A 17,158-nucleotide genomic window follows, 5' to 3' on the forward strand; every position below is an offset into this window, starting at 1 on the left:
GGCTGTACGTGCTGTCTCTCTCATGCTCAGAAACACAACAGGGGTCCCCCCTGGGAAACTTTTAAGCCCCCTCCCCCAAGTTTCTTGGGAATCCGTTTGGGAAGCCAGAGAGAGCAGGAGGTTGAATCCTGCCTCAGTGGTTGAGCTGGAATCAGAATTCAGGCAGGCCGGACCCACGGGCACAGCACAGCCTGCAAATCCAGACTGCGTTTCCCCCCAGGGAGAGAGCTTTCACGGCTGTTACTTGGGCCACAATTTACAAAGGTGCTTTGTCTGGGGCAGAGATGCGGAATAAATTTATTGCATGAACATGTGGAAGTCTGCCCTGCAACAGGGCCGGAAACTAGATCGCCCACCCTGGACACCCGTTTGGACAGGCAGGCTCTTTGAGGTTTCAGGAGAACGGCTCTGGAGAGACCTCAACTGGAGTCAAATCCTGAAACCCAACTTACTAGCAAGCTGCTGAGACTCAGTTCTGTCTACAAATTCGCATAGGACTGTGGTGAGAACGCCAAGACATCTAGGTCACATAAACAGTTAAACCAGGGAAAACAACCAACCAACCAAACAAACAAACAAACAATAACGAAACAAAAGCTCCCTGACTCATTGGGACCCTGGACGGAGAAAAACTGCCTCTGTGTTTCTAAGGCTGTAAATCGTCATAGGAGCAGAAAGCTTCATCTTTCTCCCCTGGAGCAGCTGAGGGTTTTGAACTATTGAATTTCAAGGGCTAGTGTGGTAGCCACTGTAGATACTCGAGTATAAGTCGACCAGAATATCAGCTGAGGCACCTAATTTTACCACAAAAAGTGCATAAAATATGTGCTGAAAAACTTGGCTTATACACGAGTATATACGGTATATAATCTGTTGTCAATTTGAGAGGATTACAAGTGAAGGGGTGGAGTCTAGCCTGTCAATCTTTGTAGAGCCAATGAGGCCTCTGTGTGGGCATGGCCTTCCCCTGAGGATTCTGGAATTCCTGTATTTCCTCATTGGAGGAGGGACACACTCTCTCTCCCTGCTCACTCCCTTCGAGACACTGCTGATGAGAAACCACATGAAGCTACTCTGATGTAGCCAGAACCATGGGAGCTGGAGGAACCACGGGGAGACCCCTGCCAGCGCTGGGATGCTTACAAAGCAACTGGATCCACAAGACTCCCCCCCACTGGCCTGTGACCTTCCTGCATTTGGCGTCATTGCATGTGTTTCTAGAGTCTGAAGTGGACTTGATCTGGACTGGGCTGGGACGCTTTCTCAATATTCAACTGCTCTTGTATATAAAGCTCTTATATACATGTGAGTGTCTATGGATTTTTTTCTTTAGTCTACCTGGAGTAACACAATTAGCTAAAAGGTTGACGGTTCAAATCTACAGGCTTGGAGGTCAGCTTCTGGAAGTTTCCACCATGTGGTCAAGTTACTTCTGAAAGCGACCCTATGGGTGGAGTAGAACTGCCTGAGGGATCCCAAGGCTATCAATCCATATGGAGGAAGACTACGTAGGTCACTATTCATCTGTGGGTTGCCTGATGGGCTTGAACTGCTGACCTTTCCATGAGCTGGCCAATGCTTAACCCATAGTGCAACCAGAGACTGAAGCTTTAAAAACCCTAGAAAACAATCCTACTTTGCATACGAGGGGTTTTCGCCAAGAGTCAGAATTTTGGCAGCAACTAAGCACCACCCAGGTTGAGTGTCAGCACAGAGCCCGGCAGGTTTCCATGCAGACACACTAGGGAGTTGTTATCGAAGCTGCCCTGCAACGGCTGTGATCGGGGTGCCCACTACTTCCTGCCGGCCCGCCAACTCCTCCAGGGCAAGGGCCACATCTGATTCGATTTGCCCAACGTCCCACTCAGACTTTGACCTCAGGACTTTCCAGGCTTTGGGGAAGGAACAAAAATCCAGTAGGCTTTCCAAGTAAATCATGGGAGTAGACAATAGGCCTTGCTAATATTTTACTTTGCAAGGAATGACTTTCCAACCAGTGCTATCATAATGTGGCTTTAACGAAGAACATTTTAATACCTCAGCATTAGGAAGCAAGCAATATGTGTGTGTGTGTGTATTTTTAAAGAGCCAAATAAATCTAACTTATGTTAAAAAAAAGCAACACCCCCCGTGGCGTGGTGGTTCCACGTTAGACTCTTCGCTGCAAGGTCAGCAGTTTGAAACCTCCAGTTGCTCCCAGGGCGAAAGATGAGACTTTCGACTCCTGTTAAGAGTAATTCTTGAAAACTCACAGGGGGTAGTTTTACCCTATCCTGTAAGGTTGCTGTGAGTTGGCATCAACTCAGTGGGTGCATGTTAAAAAACAATGATGACAATTAAGAAAAAACAAAAACCCTCAAACCCACAACTCCTTGCCCTGAGCTGCTCTGGTCTGATCTCAGAGTTTCCCAGTGGAAACATCCCTCCCAATCAGGTACTGGGTCCAGTCCCTCAGTTTGGGGATCTGCTCCATTGAGCAGCCGCTCAGTAAAAATGTGCTGCATCCCTGAATGACAGACTCCAGCTACATGTCCCGAGCAAGACGGGGCCTGCAGCCCTGATGCCAGGGGGTGGGGGCCTCAAGCCCAGTGGGAGGCTTCCTTTCGTCCTATGGTGAGCTTTGTGCTTTCGCAGAGGCTGAAAGATAGAAAGACCAACCTGGACATGACGCTCACCCCACCCACCCTTCTCAGTTTCAGCCTCCTGATCTACAAGCTGAGAATGCTAAGTACCTGCTTCGAGGGGTCCTTTGTGGGTATGAACAGAGACGTGGTCTAGGAGGGGCAGCTCACCTGTTCGAGGTGATAGGGGTCGGAGGGGAACGGGTCATGGACGTGGCCCAAGGTGTAAATTCTCCGGTGCTCAAAGGATGTGGGAGAAGAGATTGTCCGAGTAGGTTGTTCCCTCTTCTGAGAGGAGTTAGACGAACTATCTGTAGCTGTCTGTTTGGAGAGAGGACACCAGCCATTAATGAACACGAACCACATACGCATAAACACACACACACACATCAGACCGTTACAATGCTCTCTTCAAATATGGTCCCTTCCTCCGTTGTGCTGTCTTGCTGGACTTCCTCAAACCCCGAGTTCATTGTTCAAACGTGAGGCGTAAAGAAAGGCAGTCAGCAGACCTTGGAGGTCAGGTTTGTTTTCTCCCGGTGGAGAGCAGCAACCAGGCTTGGGGAACGGCCCCGGACATCCGGGTCTTCTCCATGTATTCCATGCCAACAACGTCTTTTCCTGCAAAGCCAGCGACCAGAGACTATCTCTCTGTTCAAACCCCACCCTGGCTTGAGCCCCATGTATCAGCATCAGGGGTTGATTCTGCAGGGAGGTCACCCACCACCACCGCTTCCTCCGGCCCCACTAGTGAAGTCAATCACACTGCCCCTTTGCCAGGACCGCAGACAAGTGTCTATAAAACCGGGGTTCCCAGAACCCCCACGCCACCTCCCACTTCCTTAGCGGGGTGGGTCTTTCCTCCTCCCCCAAACAGGTGGGAGAAATAAAAAATACGGTTTCTCTTGGCCTAGAGGTTTTTCCCGACATTCAACTCAAGAACAAAGGGGCTTCAGAAAGTTCATGGAAAAACTGATCTTTTTTTGAAACGATTTCACGGACATTCAGTTCACGTCTCCTGCATCTTAGGGTTCAGTCACCCTCCCAGGACTTGTGCGACTGTGGCCCCAACCAACTCTGGGACATTTTTTCTTCCTGGTACTCGCTGTGGGAGCTCCTCCTTTCCGGCCAGCCTCCCTGCCATGACCCTTCGCATCTATCTGCTGGTCTGCTGGTTGTCTCCATCGATGGCTCTCTTTTCTTTTCCTGAGGACTTGCCAAAAGCCCCTGGGGTAAATGAACCAGTGGCCGCCAAGCGGGTTCCAACTCCTGGGGCCCGTGTGTGCTCCACATTGTCGCCGTGCTCCACGGGTTTTCCTCATTGCCAGGCCTTTCTTCTGAGGTGCTTCTGGGTAGACTTGAACTCCCACATTGGGCGAGCAGCCTTGTACCCATTCAGGTGACTACCCAGGAGACCTCTGTCTGGCAAGTACAGAGACCATCGGCCTCTCTCTCTTGGTCTCCCCGGCTCATTTATGCATTGAACACACGTTTGTTAACCACTTTCAGTCCTTGTGGGTGAGGCAGGGTAAGAAAAACAAGAAAATTTAGGAAAATCCCCTTAATTCTCCCCTCTCCCTTCCCATTTAGCAAGTTAATATAGACTCAGGGTGGGGAGGGGGGAGACTTCGAGTAAGGGGACACACACACGTGCCCATATTTCCATCATGTGGTTTTCAAGACTTGGAGGGTGACAGGCTGCAGAGGCAGCAGGCTTTGTGTGGTGCAGCAACTCTCGGGGGGCACTGCCTCCCCCTGCTCCCCGGATTCCATTTGATCCGTGTGACGACGTGGGGGTGCTTCCAGTCTCACAGTGCATGCCAGTGGATTTCTTTATCATTTTCAAAACATGTTTTTCTACTGGAGCCCTGGTGATCAGCTCCTCTTTGCTCCCTCTCCCTCCACCCCACTCCCCCTCGCGAACCCTTGATCAATTGTATACTATTGTTGTTTTCATATTTTACACCGTTGGTTTCTTCTCTTTTTATGTTTTGTTCACTTCTGGTGGCAACACATCCAACCACAGGTGGACAGCCGCTCCTAACCTCTGTGCATGTGGCTTGGTGACCGTGGTGGCCGCCTTTGCACGGGGGTAAATCTTCTCACCGTCTGACCTGTACCACGACATCCCCACGCACTCAGGCTCTGAAACCAGGGCCTTAGTCCCAGGATCCTGGCTGACGTGAAGCAGAGGTGAGTCAGGAGGGCCCCAGACACAATCTAGACCCATCTAGGAACCCCCTCCCTCATTGGAACAGGAGCAAGAGAGTCCCTTGGATGTCCTTTCAGCTCACTCTCAGGTCCTGCTCTGTGGTAGGGTGGCAGCCAGGACTCTACGTCCCCACCAGTGCAGTGCAGTGGAAATGGGCAGGCAGAGCAGGCCACGGCTGTCCTTTGGGGGACACCCACTGGCAGAGAGCATGTGGGGCAGCCATTCATGTGACCACACTGTGGGGAGGCCGTGGGTCTCAGCTAATCCTGGGGTGCAGTGCAGGGTCACCCACTTGAGGGGAGCGTCAGGAGTGGCCTTGTCCGTGACAGACTATCTCCTATCTGATGAGTGCTTTGTTTTCTCCCCCACCATCGATTCAGAAGTTAGACAGCAAAGAGGGCTCTTTACTGGGTCCCCTCAAATCCCAATAGCTGAAAGGAAACCAAACTGATACAAGTTTGTCTACTTTCTTTTAAACTCCTGTCTGGGGCCTCCTCCACACCCGTAAGATTTCGCAGAGGCTGCATGTTTTCTCAACACGTATGGCGGCTGGTGATCAGACAGAACAAGGCATCAATCTCACACCGGGTGAGGCCACACTTCCTCCCCACAACACCACAGGTGAATACCACCTCCTGTCACACACGGAAGGAGCGCCGGCGGTGTCGTGGTTACACACTGGACAGCGATTTGCAGGGTCGGCAGTTTGAAACCACCAGTGCCTCCTGAGGGAGACAGACTGGGCTTTCTGCTCCCGTCAACAGCCGGTCTCGGTAACCCACAGGGGGTCGCTGTGAGTCATCACTGCCTGGATGGCAGTGAGCTTTGAGTCCAGCGTCACGTGTGGACAAGGAGCCCTGGTGAACAGTGGTTTAACAAGAAGGTTGGCAGTTCAAACCCACCAGTCGCTCCAGCGGAGAAAAATGTAGCAATACCTTTCTGTAGTGATTATGGCCTTAGGAACCCCATGGGGCAGTTGAGCCAGCCTGTTGGATGGCTATAAGCCCATATGGACTTGGGGCAATGTTTTTGGCTTGGTCACACCCAAGAAGGTGAGACTCAGCTAGACAAAGCACCGGCCTCCCAGCACCTGGTCAGCGGCAGAGCTGGGCCTGAACTGCTGGCTCTCTGACCAGAGGCCAGTGCGAACTCCATAAGCCATGTCTACTTCCAAACACCGGGAGTTTACATCCTACACGGGGAGGGAGGAGCTTTGTTGTGATGACAGTGCTTTTCCCAGAAGGCGCAAGACCCTTCTTGATATAGACCCAGGAGATCCAGGCTGATGACTCACAGCACAAAGGTTTTGAAAAGTTCTCCATGAGTGCCTTCATGGTGACTGATAAGGGCCCTTCAGTGATGGAAGAATTCAGTTCTTTCCCAACACCCACAGTTCAGCCATCTATTAGCTCGGGCGTCACTCTGGGCTTCACCTTTGTGACACCAAGCCAGTACTGAGTTCTTGGAAACCCAGATATTACACTCAAGCTACCTCTGACTTCGTTATCCACTCCCTAACCCGCCCTCCTTTCTGTGACCTGTGTCCAGGTGAACCGTGCGTGGACAGCCCTTCTGAGAATGAGGCACACCTGTTTCCCTGAGTGAGCATGAGCCGGGCAGAAACGTCACCTTTGGATGCACCCAGCCTTCTGCCCTGACTCCCACCACACAGAGTCAAGTGCAAAGTCCTCAGACCTTTGTCAGAGGATGGCAGGCCGACAGGGCTTCCGGCATCTCCCAGTCACAGGCCCAGAAGACCCGGGGAGATGCGCACACAGCTCACCTTCCTGACCTAGCCACGCCAGAGCCTCTGCTGCCAAGGCCAGCAGCTCAGAGCGAGCCAGGTGGGGAGACTCTCTGGGGCACTGGGTCTTGCTTCTGACCCACACTGTCTAACACGAATACAACGTAAAAGCAATGGACCCAGGGCAGCTCGGAGAAACGAGGTCAAGCTCTTCTACCGCACAGCCCACTGAGGCCCGTACACACCCAGACATATCCAAGTTTCCCAACATCTCCACTCCTCTGCTGTGTGCCATCTATAGAACCTCCCGCTGTCCTTTTGGGGGGCCACATGCTCCTGTCTGGCTGGGTTTCCAGCTCCCCTTCCCCTCTGGGGTCTCTGGTTTATCAGAGAGGCAAGGCTTGACCACTGGCCAGTCAGTCCTGGCAGATGTCACGGGGAAGGCCTTGCTTTATACAAAAATTGGACAATAAGGGGTCAGGGCCATCTGAGGTTCAGCCATCCTGTGTTAATGACTTCTGGGGAAGTCAGCAGGTTGTCTTTCAATGATTCCACCCATCTCAAGGGAGAATATATGAAGGGGCTTCAAAAGTTGGTGGGGGGAAAAGGATGGGGATTTTAGTATCAGAGGGGCCAGAGAGCCCGTCTCAAGAGATGGCTGATGCTTCAACCCCAGCGCACTTGTGGAAAGACTCCTCCCCTGCAGTGAGAAGCCTCTGGCGTGTTTCATACGTAAAGCCCACTGAGATCGGCTGAACCAATGTTTTTAGTTTTTTTCTTTCTGGCCAATCTTCTCTGAAAGGTAGCAAACAGGCTTGAGTTTGCATTCTCGGGGAGTTGGGACGTAACCTACCAGAAGCTACTGTGTCTCTCTGGGACCCGGGTCTTGAATCTTCACTGTGTCCGTCTCAGCCTGCACTACACAGGGGGGCCGTGGGGACTGAGTACAGTGTGGAAATGCAGCGACTGTTTTGGGGGTGGAGGGGCAGAGAAAAGTTCACACCACACCACGGAAGGGCCGTTTCCTTCCTTCCCCTCCCCTGGGGTCAACGACCAGCAACTTCAAAGGGAGCGTGTGCACCCTGAGCAGCTTTCCAGTCCAATGGGTCAAAGACCGCAGCTAAATAACGGCAGAACCAAGTTCAGGACCCACGCCTCTCGCAAGATGGCAAGCACACCAAACGCAGGGGAATCTCCCACCATTCCGCCATCTCACCGGTTAGCTAACCCACTCCTTACAAAGTTGGCAATGTCACACACAGCCTTAATGTCTAGCGGGTGGGGGGGGGGCACGCACGGAAACGTCCCAGAAAGGAAAAGATCTGTGCTTTCCCATTGCTCTTCCCCTTCCACCAATGAAGCCTTGAGGATCACAGAAGGCACTGAACCGATTTCCTCCCTGTCACCGGAGATGAAAATAAAGCACAATTTGCAAGCATTCAAAAAAGCCATCCGGACAAACCAAATTGCTCCTTAGTAAGTTGGTTTTAACGACTGGCTCTAAAAAAACACCTGGGGTGGCGGATGAGCAGATCCAGGATGTCATTAGGGACAACTGCTCCGAAAAGCCAGAGAGCCATAAAATGCAGCTGGCAATAAACAGGATGTCAAAGGGTCAAGCCCAGGGTATGAGGAGAGACCATGCTTCCCAGTGGGGGGCAAAACGTGGTGGGAAGGAGAGCTGTGGTATGTGTCTGTAGGGAGGCCGGGTGCCCACCTAAGGATGCCAGGCCCCATGCTGACCCCCCAAACAGAAGTCCAATCCCAGTCCGACACCTGGGCCCCAAGGGAGAATGAAGACCCACGTGTGCCAAGGAAGGACGGCCTTTGCAGTTGGCCAAAGCATGGCCCACAGAGTCCCCTGCTCCCGAGACACAGCAGGGAAGGCCCTCCGCACGGTGTTTGCCATCGAATCTGGGGGCTAACTCTCTTGAGGGATTCTACTGGCGCAGAGCCGTCTCAGTACCTCCCCAAACTCTCTGGGCACCGTTTAAACTTCAGGAGCCCTGGTGGCACAGCTCCCTAAGCATGCAGCTGCTTAGGAGAAGACCTGGCGGCCTTGTTCCTGTCACATTCAAGCCTAGCAACCCCCCCCGGGGGGCAGTTCTACTCCCCTACGGGGTCGCTGAGAGTCAGAACAGCTGGGTAGCCCTGAGAATGAGCAGGAATCAAGAGGAAGGCCCACCACCACCACACCTGCTTCAACCTGATGGGAGAAAACCAGGCTTAAGACAAGCAGAGCAAACAGGAGGGTTGAGAGCCACTGGCTGTTGGCTACGTGTTGAACTGCTAACCCCAAAGTCGGTGGTTCAAACTCACAGACAGCGTGCTCCATAGGAGACAGCTCAGGCTACGTGCCCCCAAAGACAGGCACGGTCGGGACACTCTGGCGGATAGGGTTGTGATGAGTTTTGGAGTCGACTCCCGGGCAGTGGGTTTTGACGTGTTTGGCCTCCGTAGGAAGAACCCACGGGCGGCAGGATCTGCAGAGGCATCCTTTAATGCCTCCCTTTCCTGCCCGGGAGCCGGCAGAATCCTAAACTTCAACCATGGTTTGGCATTTGTTTAAACAGCAGAATGGCTGGAATCCCATAAACAGAATTATTCAACGGAGGGAGAGGAGGACGCCGTGCTGAATGGAAAAGTTTGCAAGGTGGGCTTCACGGCGCCTCTGCCACGAACTCATTATGTGATCTTCCCAAGTCACCCCGCTGACTCTAGGGCCATTTCGTCAACGGTGTCTATAAAAGGCGGCAAATCCAACTTTATTTGCTTGAAAGAAATAAAGGTCAATAGATCAGATGAACTCAAAGTCTCTTCCAACTCTGAGACCTGTGATTCTAAGCCAGTGGCCCTCAACCTTCCTAAGGCCGTGACCCTTTAATACAGTTCCACGTGTTGTGGTGACCCCCCCCCCCACCATAAAATTATTTTCATTGCTACTTCATCACTGTCATTTCGCTACTGTTACCAGTCAGGCAACCCATGAAAGGGTCCTTCAACCCCCAAAGGGGTCATGACTCACAGGTTGAGAACCAGTGCTCTAAGCACGTATGTCTACAGCTTGCCAAGCAAGTCAAACAGTCTCACCCACTGAATGTGTGTCAGGTACCCCATGCATGTATCATGCTGCTTTATTTACATGGGAGACATCCTGTGGTGGTCGGCTGCCATACACAGGAAAGGTCCTGAGTCACTCACACATCTGATTGGGAATGGGGCCACTGTGATCTCTAGGGCTCAGCTGACTTTCAGACACAGATCGCTAGGCCTTTACTCCTAGTGTGTTGCTACAGTTGGATCTTAGGTCAACTTGCCCTTCTGTAGAGTCCAAACTGGCAATCAGGTCACAGACTGATGGTGCCTCCCTTGGACGTGTGGGTTTTTTATAAGATAGGCAGTGAGAACTTCTCTCTCCCTGCCCCTTCACCTTCCTCCTTGCTGGGACTCTGTCTCCCAAGGGTGACTCCATGTGGGCTGGCTGACTCTAGGAGCTGTGCTTCCCCTGACCTTGGATCCAGGCGGGTCTGCACCCACTGGCCTGTGATCGCCCTGCCTCCTAGGTAATCTTTCTGCATCATCAGCTCCGGCTAGCATTGCACCAAGAGACTTAATTTGGACTGGGATGTCTTCCTGATAGAAGATGACTCCTTGATATAAAGCTTTCTTACACATATATGAGGGTCGCTGGTTTTGTTTCTCTAGACAACCCAGCCAAACACATGCAACCTCCCATCTGCAAGCGCAGCTCAAACCTGTTCCCAGAGTAGCCACACACGAGCCTTTGTGGATAGGCAGGTGGGGGCTGGCCAAGAGGGACATACACTGGCTAGGAATTGAACCCCGGTCTCCTGCAGGGCAGGCAGGAATCCTACTTCCTAATGCTGTGCAGAAAAAAACCAGAGAGGGCCACTGTGGTATGCCCCAAGTCACAGAACATACTCTCTGGGAGACCTCCGTAACCATCCAGATGGACGGAGGGGTGGCCAGCGAGGCCATAACCGAGGGAGGTCTCTCGAATCCACCTTCTCCCCTGGCTACACATATCAGAAAACTGAGCAGTCTTCCTTTGCTTTTAAAAGCCAAAGAAATACCTGTCACATTGAAACGCACAAATGGCCGTCTAGCTCAGCTTCTCATTCCCCAAAGAAGGTCACATGGCGGCTTTTTCTTCTGGTGGATGGCTCGTTTGTCACCACAGGTGGGTGACCTGAACAGACAGGAATGGATTTTCTCAGAGTTTAGGAGACAGGAAGTCCAAATTCAGAGTGCTGGCTTGGGGTGGGGGGAGTGTCGTTGTTCCCGCAACTTCTGCTCCCTGGTTCCTGGTCTTGTCATGTCTCTCCTCCCACCTCTGCCTCTCTGGATCCCTTGTTTAATCTCTCTCTCTAAGGACAGTGACTGCAGACCTACCACACACCACCCCTCTCTGCTTAAGCTAGCCAGGGCAACTCACTTCCAAATGGGACACCCACAGCCAAACAGGTTAGGATTTAGGATGCAGAGCTTGTGGGGGGGGGGAGGGGGAGGGACAGAATTCGATCCATTACATGGCTGTACTATTAATTCCTGGTTTTCAGACTTGTATATTGTTGTTATTATCTCGTTGAAGCTCTTCCTCTTTTCCGCGAACTCGCTACCAAGTAGATCGCATTGAAGGATGGACGATGGAAGTCTTAGCTCATTTATAAACCCTCCATGTCACTAGGTGCTCTGGTAGTGTGCTGGGTTAAGCACTGTGCTGCTAACCAAAAGGTGGATGGTTTGAACCCATCAGGTCCAGGCTTATTGGGAAAGGGGAAGCCCCAGGATTCCATGAAGATTGACAGTTTCGGAAGCCCCACAGAGCAGTTCCACGAAGGGTCTGAATGACCTCGAAGGCTGTTGGGTGAGCCCAAGTATCTTTTCTCTTAATCAAATATTTCCCTAATCCTTCAGCTTTAGAGCCAGAGTCCAACCACTCATCCCAAGGGCAGCTGAAGCCCTGACGACACCTGCCCAGACTCTAGATCAGAGTGCTCTAGAAGGGCACACACCCGACAGCTGCATTCTCTACTCCTACAACCCCCACTTCCTTCCAGGCTCCAGGCTGCGGGGAGCTTCGAAGAAGTCTGCCTGGAGCCCGGGAGCAAACCAACTTAGCTTATCGTTGGAGCTCAAGTTTATCAAAAGCACCACAGAAGGACCTGCCTCTTGGAGGCACCGTCAAGAGCAGGCTAGAGGCAATGCCGTAAACCTCCCAGCACAGAAGGCTACCCATCTCTGGCGGCTTTGTATTCCTGGCTCTATTCATGTTACATCTTGGGATCAAATGGCTCAGACCCTGGGATTCCCTCGTGCAATGATATCTCACAGTGGGTACGTCCTTGCCACCTGGGTTAACCAGTGTAACAGAAGCTCACCATCGAGTGGAGAGGGCTGCGAGGGAGAATGCTGAAGTGAGGGCCAGCGGAGGCATGCCCAGGCAGAAGCCTGCAGCAGCGGCTCATGCTGCTGGGGACTGAGCGCCACTGTGGTGGTCACACAGTTTCATGTCAACTTAATAAAAGAATGAAGGGGAGGAGTCCAGCCTGTCAATCAGGTCACAGCCTCTCTACCTCCCTGGAGGCGGGACACACACTCTCTCTGCTTCACAGTCATGTTGATAAGCCACATGGAGCCAGGTTGATGGCAGCCAGAGCCCTGGAGAGGTGTCCACTGCCCTTGGATCCAGAGGACTTTCCACTGGACAGATTGTGATCTTCCAGCATCATTGCATGTGCTGTGTGAGTCTGAAGAGGAATTCATGGGCCAATATCAGACTTAGGGGCTAAAATATCAAACTTATAGACACGATCTGGACAGGGCTGTGATGTTTTATTGATGCATAATTACGTCTAGATATAAAGTTCTCATACATATGAGTGTCAATGAATTTTTTTCTCTAGCCAGCCCAGTCTATTACAGTCACCAAACAGAAAATGAAGCTAGCATGACCTGTCCCCAATCCATGGAGAAGCCCTCAAATTCACCCACCTGTAAATGCCCAACCCCCTAACAATAGCGCAACGAAGACAGTGTGAAAGTCTAAGATTGTTATGCTCTCTGAGGTCCAGATCGCACATCTCCAGGAAACCATGCCATCTAAGAAACGGAGGGAAATACTGGAGAGGGGGGAAGAGAAGCCACAAGAACATAAAGGGACATTATTGAGCACCTATAGGGCAAGTGAGGAAGCTGGTGGCATAGGGGTTACACTTTGGGCTGCTAACTTCAAGGTCAGCAGTTCGAAATCACTAGCTGCTCTGCCCCTAACATCAGCTCCCCATTTCTTACCCCTCCCTCCTTCTCCTGCTCGCCCTCCCTCACAAACCCTTGATAAATTATAGATTATTATTTTCCTATCTTACATCATCCTCCATCACCCCGAGTTTGGCCTTTTTTTACAGAGCAAATACCATAGGGCTGAAGAGATCACAATGATTAGTGTTTAACTGTGCAGGGATACATTCAGCAAATTAAACAGTGAAAGAAAGAGACTGGCTTGAAGTGGCAAGAGAGAAATAAAAGGTCAAAGTGCTGTGAGATTTTAAAGGTGAGAGAACAATCATATTAGGTCAGAGGAGAAATATTAGGAGACCTGAAGGCTGTACCTATCAAGAACTCAGGAAAAGCAGAGTCGAGGCTGGGCAGGAGGCTGTTGGAGTGTTTACTAGGCCAGAGGAGACTGCAGAGACCACCATGTTGGAATGGGCCAGAGTAGATGGGGGGCGGGGGGGGGGGAAGGGGCAACCAGGATGGCGTTTCTACCCCAAGGGATTACCAGTCCTATCCACCTGGGAAGTCAGGAGGGCAGGCCAATGCCAGGGTAAAGCTGAGAACATCTGCTGCCCACCTGGGGCACCGCAGGTCCCATCTCTGACCTGGAGGGAGGGTTGGTCCCCAATGTTCAACACCTGAAAAGTGTCTAGGCTAGGAGTTCTCAAACTGAAGCCCACCGGGTGCTTTTGCCCTGTTTCTTTTTTTACTTCAAAATAAGATATGTGCAGTGTGCATAGGAATTTGTTCATAGCTTTTTTAAAACTATATTCTGGCCCTCCAATGGGTCTGAAGGACAGTGACCTGGACCATTTAAAAGGTTTGAGGACTCCTGGTCTATGCCCTTGAGCATAATGACACTTCCCATGCTGTCCTAACTTTCTCCGCCTAGCCCCCAAGAACTCCCCTGAAACACAAGGAGGTGTGAGGGAACATCAAATCCCACTATCTTTTCACTCCATTCTTGCAACTGCTGTTGGAAGCCTCCTTCTCCAGATGGATCTAGCAGCGGAAGAGGAAGGGGCAAGACACCTGACTCTGCAAGGTGAAGCTCTGGGTTTCTCCACGGGCAATGCTGCGCCCTTGGTTCCTTACAGGCTGTTGTGGTGGGGGGACATCACCATGGACACTCTGCTCATTACATGAAGCAGCCCTGGTGGCATAGTGGGGTCTGTACTGCTGGCCTGCCAACCGCAAGGTCAGCAGTTTGAACCCACCAAGAAGCTCCTTGGGAGAAAAATGAGGCCGTCCTGGTCTCAAAGATGGACAGTTGACAGGGGTCAACTTCTTTAACAGGGGTCACTGTGGGTCAGAATCCCTGGCAGGGGATGTGAGAAAATCAATGAGTTCTAACAGGTTCTAAACAACTGCCTTTCCAATGACAGTTTTAGACGTCCACAAACACTGGATGCTGCAGACACTGCAGCAGTGTGGGTAGATGCTGGCTTTGGGGGCTCTCATTTTCCAAGGCCCCACTTACTGTCTTAGGGTGGTGGGGGTGCTCAGACCAGAGGACTCCCGAAGGAAGAGTCCTGAGGACTCCTGTGCGGGAGTGGGGAGAATCTGTCACAGCCAATGGCTTGATTACTGGGCTTTTGGGGAGATGAGGTGCTATTAATAATAGGTCCCAATTTGTAGACAAATGGAACCAGGGTCATGGACCACAAACCTGGGGGGCTACACAGACTCCAGGGAGCAGAGCCGAGCACCTTGCCCACGGAGCTCCTGAGTCAGGAAGCAGGGCCTGTTCCTGGGGTCTTTGTTATTCCATGCACCCTGGAACAGCAGGCGAGTCCCCTATGGGTCACAGGACAAAGCCAGGAGGGATTCTGGCTCGCCTCCTTCCCCACTTCCCTCTCCCCCTCTCCCGAGTCAATAAATCACTCCTGGCAGGTAGCTGGGAAGCAGCTGCACACGACAGGTTTGCTCTGGAGCACAGGAAGCCACCTTTTAACCCGCCCGCTGTTGTTTGTCTCTCGAAACGTGACAAAGGAACAGATGTCAGCGACATGCCAACTGTTGGGAGGATCTGCTGGGAGCACCGGAGGAAGCTCGCTCACGGGCGCCGCATCCCACCCGCCACTCTGTGGAGAGCAAGCCGGTTCACTTCCCGAGACGCCTACGTGCGCCCTGTTCAGGGCAGACTGGTCCAGCTCAGCTTCCCGGCTCCCCCCAGCATCAGATCACTTCATGCCACCCCAACCTCTGTCCAAACGATCTTGGAATCTCCTTATGGCGTGGCTTACACAGCTCTGTAAACCTACAGGAGGGTTTTTTTTCCCCCTCCACCACTGGTTTAAACCACCATTAGTGGACTGACAGATTCAGTAGGCTGCCTGCCACCAGCTTGCCTGCTCTAGTAAAGAGCCACAGTCTTGGAAACCTTCCACGGTGTTGCCGCGAGTCAGAGTTGACAGTACGGCATCTGGGTGGATTCTCTGCAGGGTTGTGGCTAAGTCCTCGGCTTTGAACCTGAAGATGGTTGGTTCGAACCCACCAGCAGCTCCATGGGAGAAAGATGAGGCTGGCTGCTTCCTTGACCTCTATTCTGACACCAACGCTCCCCCTACCTTGTCAATCTCCTCTGCTGGATTCCCTAATCCACGGCAGGGGCCACACAGACAAGACTCACAGTTTACGGAGTTTACCGGGGAAGTGGAGAGGCTACAAGTTAGGATCAGAAATGTTAAGGATACAGTTTCCCTGTGGTGCCTCTTCTCAGCCATACCTTCTGGCCCATCTCTCTCTCTCTCTCTGGTCCTGGGCCTCTGCCCTGCTCAGGCCAGTGGTACAACTCTCCTTTCAAATTCAAACTCACTGCCAAGGAGTGATTCTTACTCCCAGTGAAGCCACAGGACAGAGCAGAAGGGCCCGCGTGGGTTTCCGAAACTGTGACTCTTTTTTTTAAATTTCATTATTTATTTATCTATCTATCTATTTATTTATTTATTTATTTATACTGTGTCTCTTTACAGCATTAGAAAGCCTCATCTTTCTCCCACGGAGTGGCTGGTGGCTTTTACCTGCTGGTCTTGTGGTCAATAGCCCAGGGCTCCTTTAGCATCGCTAATGCTGCAACAACCCCACTCTGCAAGCCAGTCTCCCATCTGCAGGCTCTCAGCTTCCCCTGTTCCGGTGGCCGGGAAGCAGCCTGTCTGTCTCAGTCCCAGGGCTGTGGCCTCTGGTGTCTTTCCCCAGGTCCTCCTACTCTTCTTTCTCAGTGGCTATGGGATTCTGGGCTCCTGCTTCTGGGATGGCTCACTTTATACCCAATGCAATAGCAAAACTGACCCATCTCCGAGTCCGCCTCTTCTGTGTCTTCTTGGCACCTCCTACCCCCATCTCTGGTGAGAGTTTAACAGACTGTGGCTAGAAGAGCCATGCCGAGTCATTTCACGTCACGGCAGACCCACCTGTGGGGTGTGTGTGACAAAATGTGATGACTGCTGAATGGAGGTGCAGGAATGTGTTGTTTAATTTTCTGGTCTGCTTGAATTCTTTCATAACAAAAAGTCCACAAACAGGTGAAACATCAGAATAGAAACTTCGGGACGCAGAGCATGAAGTCTGACTTTGTTTCAGGTACTTGTGGCTGCGTGTCCTGGGCCACCCACCATGTAACCCGTGCTACACTTCTTACTGCCAGTCTAGGCCAAGAGTTTAAAAACACTGCCCTGCAAGTTCCTCTCTGCTCCAAAGCACCCAGTGGGCACACCATAAACTGTTTGTTAATTAACTTCTAGAAACACAGGCGTCAAGTGAGGAAGCAAGCTGAGAAATCATTTTGTCCCTGTTGTTACAACCCATCAACTCAAGCTGTGTTTAAAGAGCCCAGCCCTTTCCTACTAGCGCACACTGTGGCTCTGACCGCAAGTTCAGCCTCCAGGTCTCTCCTATCAGATGCTGAATTACTCATCAGGAAACTCTGTTTTTTCTCTGGTTTTCCGTCAGGATGCTAGAAGGAGGTGTGCTAACAGGAGGCTCCAGGAGGGTGGCCACTTGTCCCAGGATTGGGATCTCTCCGTGGTAAAATGGGGGTGGGGTGGGGGAGGGCAGTCCTGGGCAAACCAGGGTGGCTGGTCACCTTAAATTTGAGAAGACTGTGGGTGGAGCCAGGAGTACCCCAGTAGAGCTGCCCCTACCATGCTGTGTGTTGGACAGCATCACAGCATTGCAGGCAACCGACTGAACCCCCAAACCAAAAATAACACGCCACCGCCCAATTAATTCCGATGCATAACGACCCTGCAGGACAGAGCAGACAAGCTTCGTAAGGTTTGGGGG

The 17,158-nt window shown here is 51.8% G+C and overlaps 1 protein-coding gene across 2 annotated transcripts in view; it reads right to left on the reverse strand.

The window, feature by feature from the left end:
- The window catches only part of SPRED2 (sprouty related EVH1 domain containing 2), a 128,478-nt gene that overhangs the window by 4,478 nt on the left and 106,842 nt on the right, over positions 1–17,158 (reverse strand). For both annotated transcript variants that reach the window (XM_075535208.1, XM_075535207.1), the window contains one exon: positions 2,793–2,942. In XM_075535208.1, the coding sequence (XP_075391323.1) occupies positions 2,793–2,942 (150 nt within the window). The remainder of the gene's footprint in view (positions 1–2,792; positions 2,943–17,158) is intronic.

Source organism: Tenrec ecaudatus, chromosome 17 (genome assembly GCF_050624435.1).
Source record: "Tenrec ecaudatus isolate mTenEca1 chromosome 17, mTenEca1.hap1, whole genome shotgun sequence".
NCBI classification, from domain to species: Eukaryota; Metazoa; Chordata; class Mammalia; order Afrosoricida; family Tenrecidae; genus Tenrec; species Tenrec ecaudatus.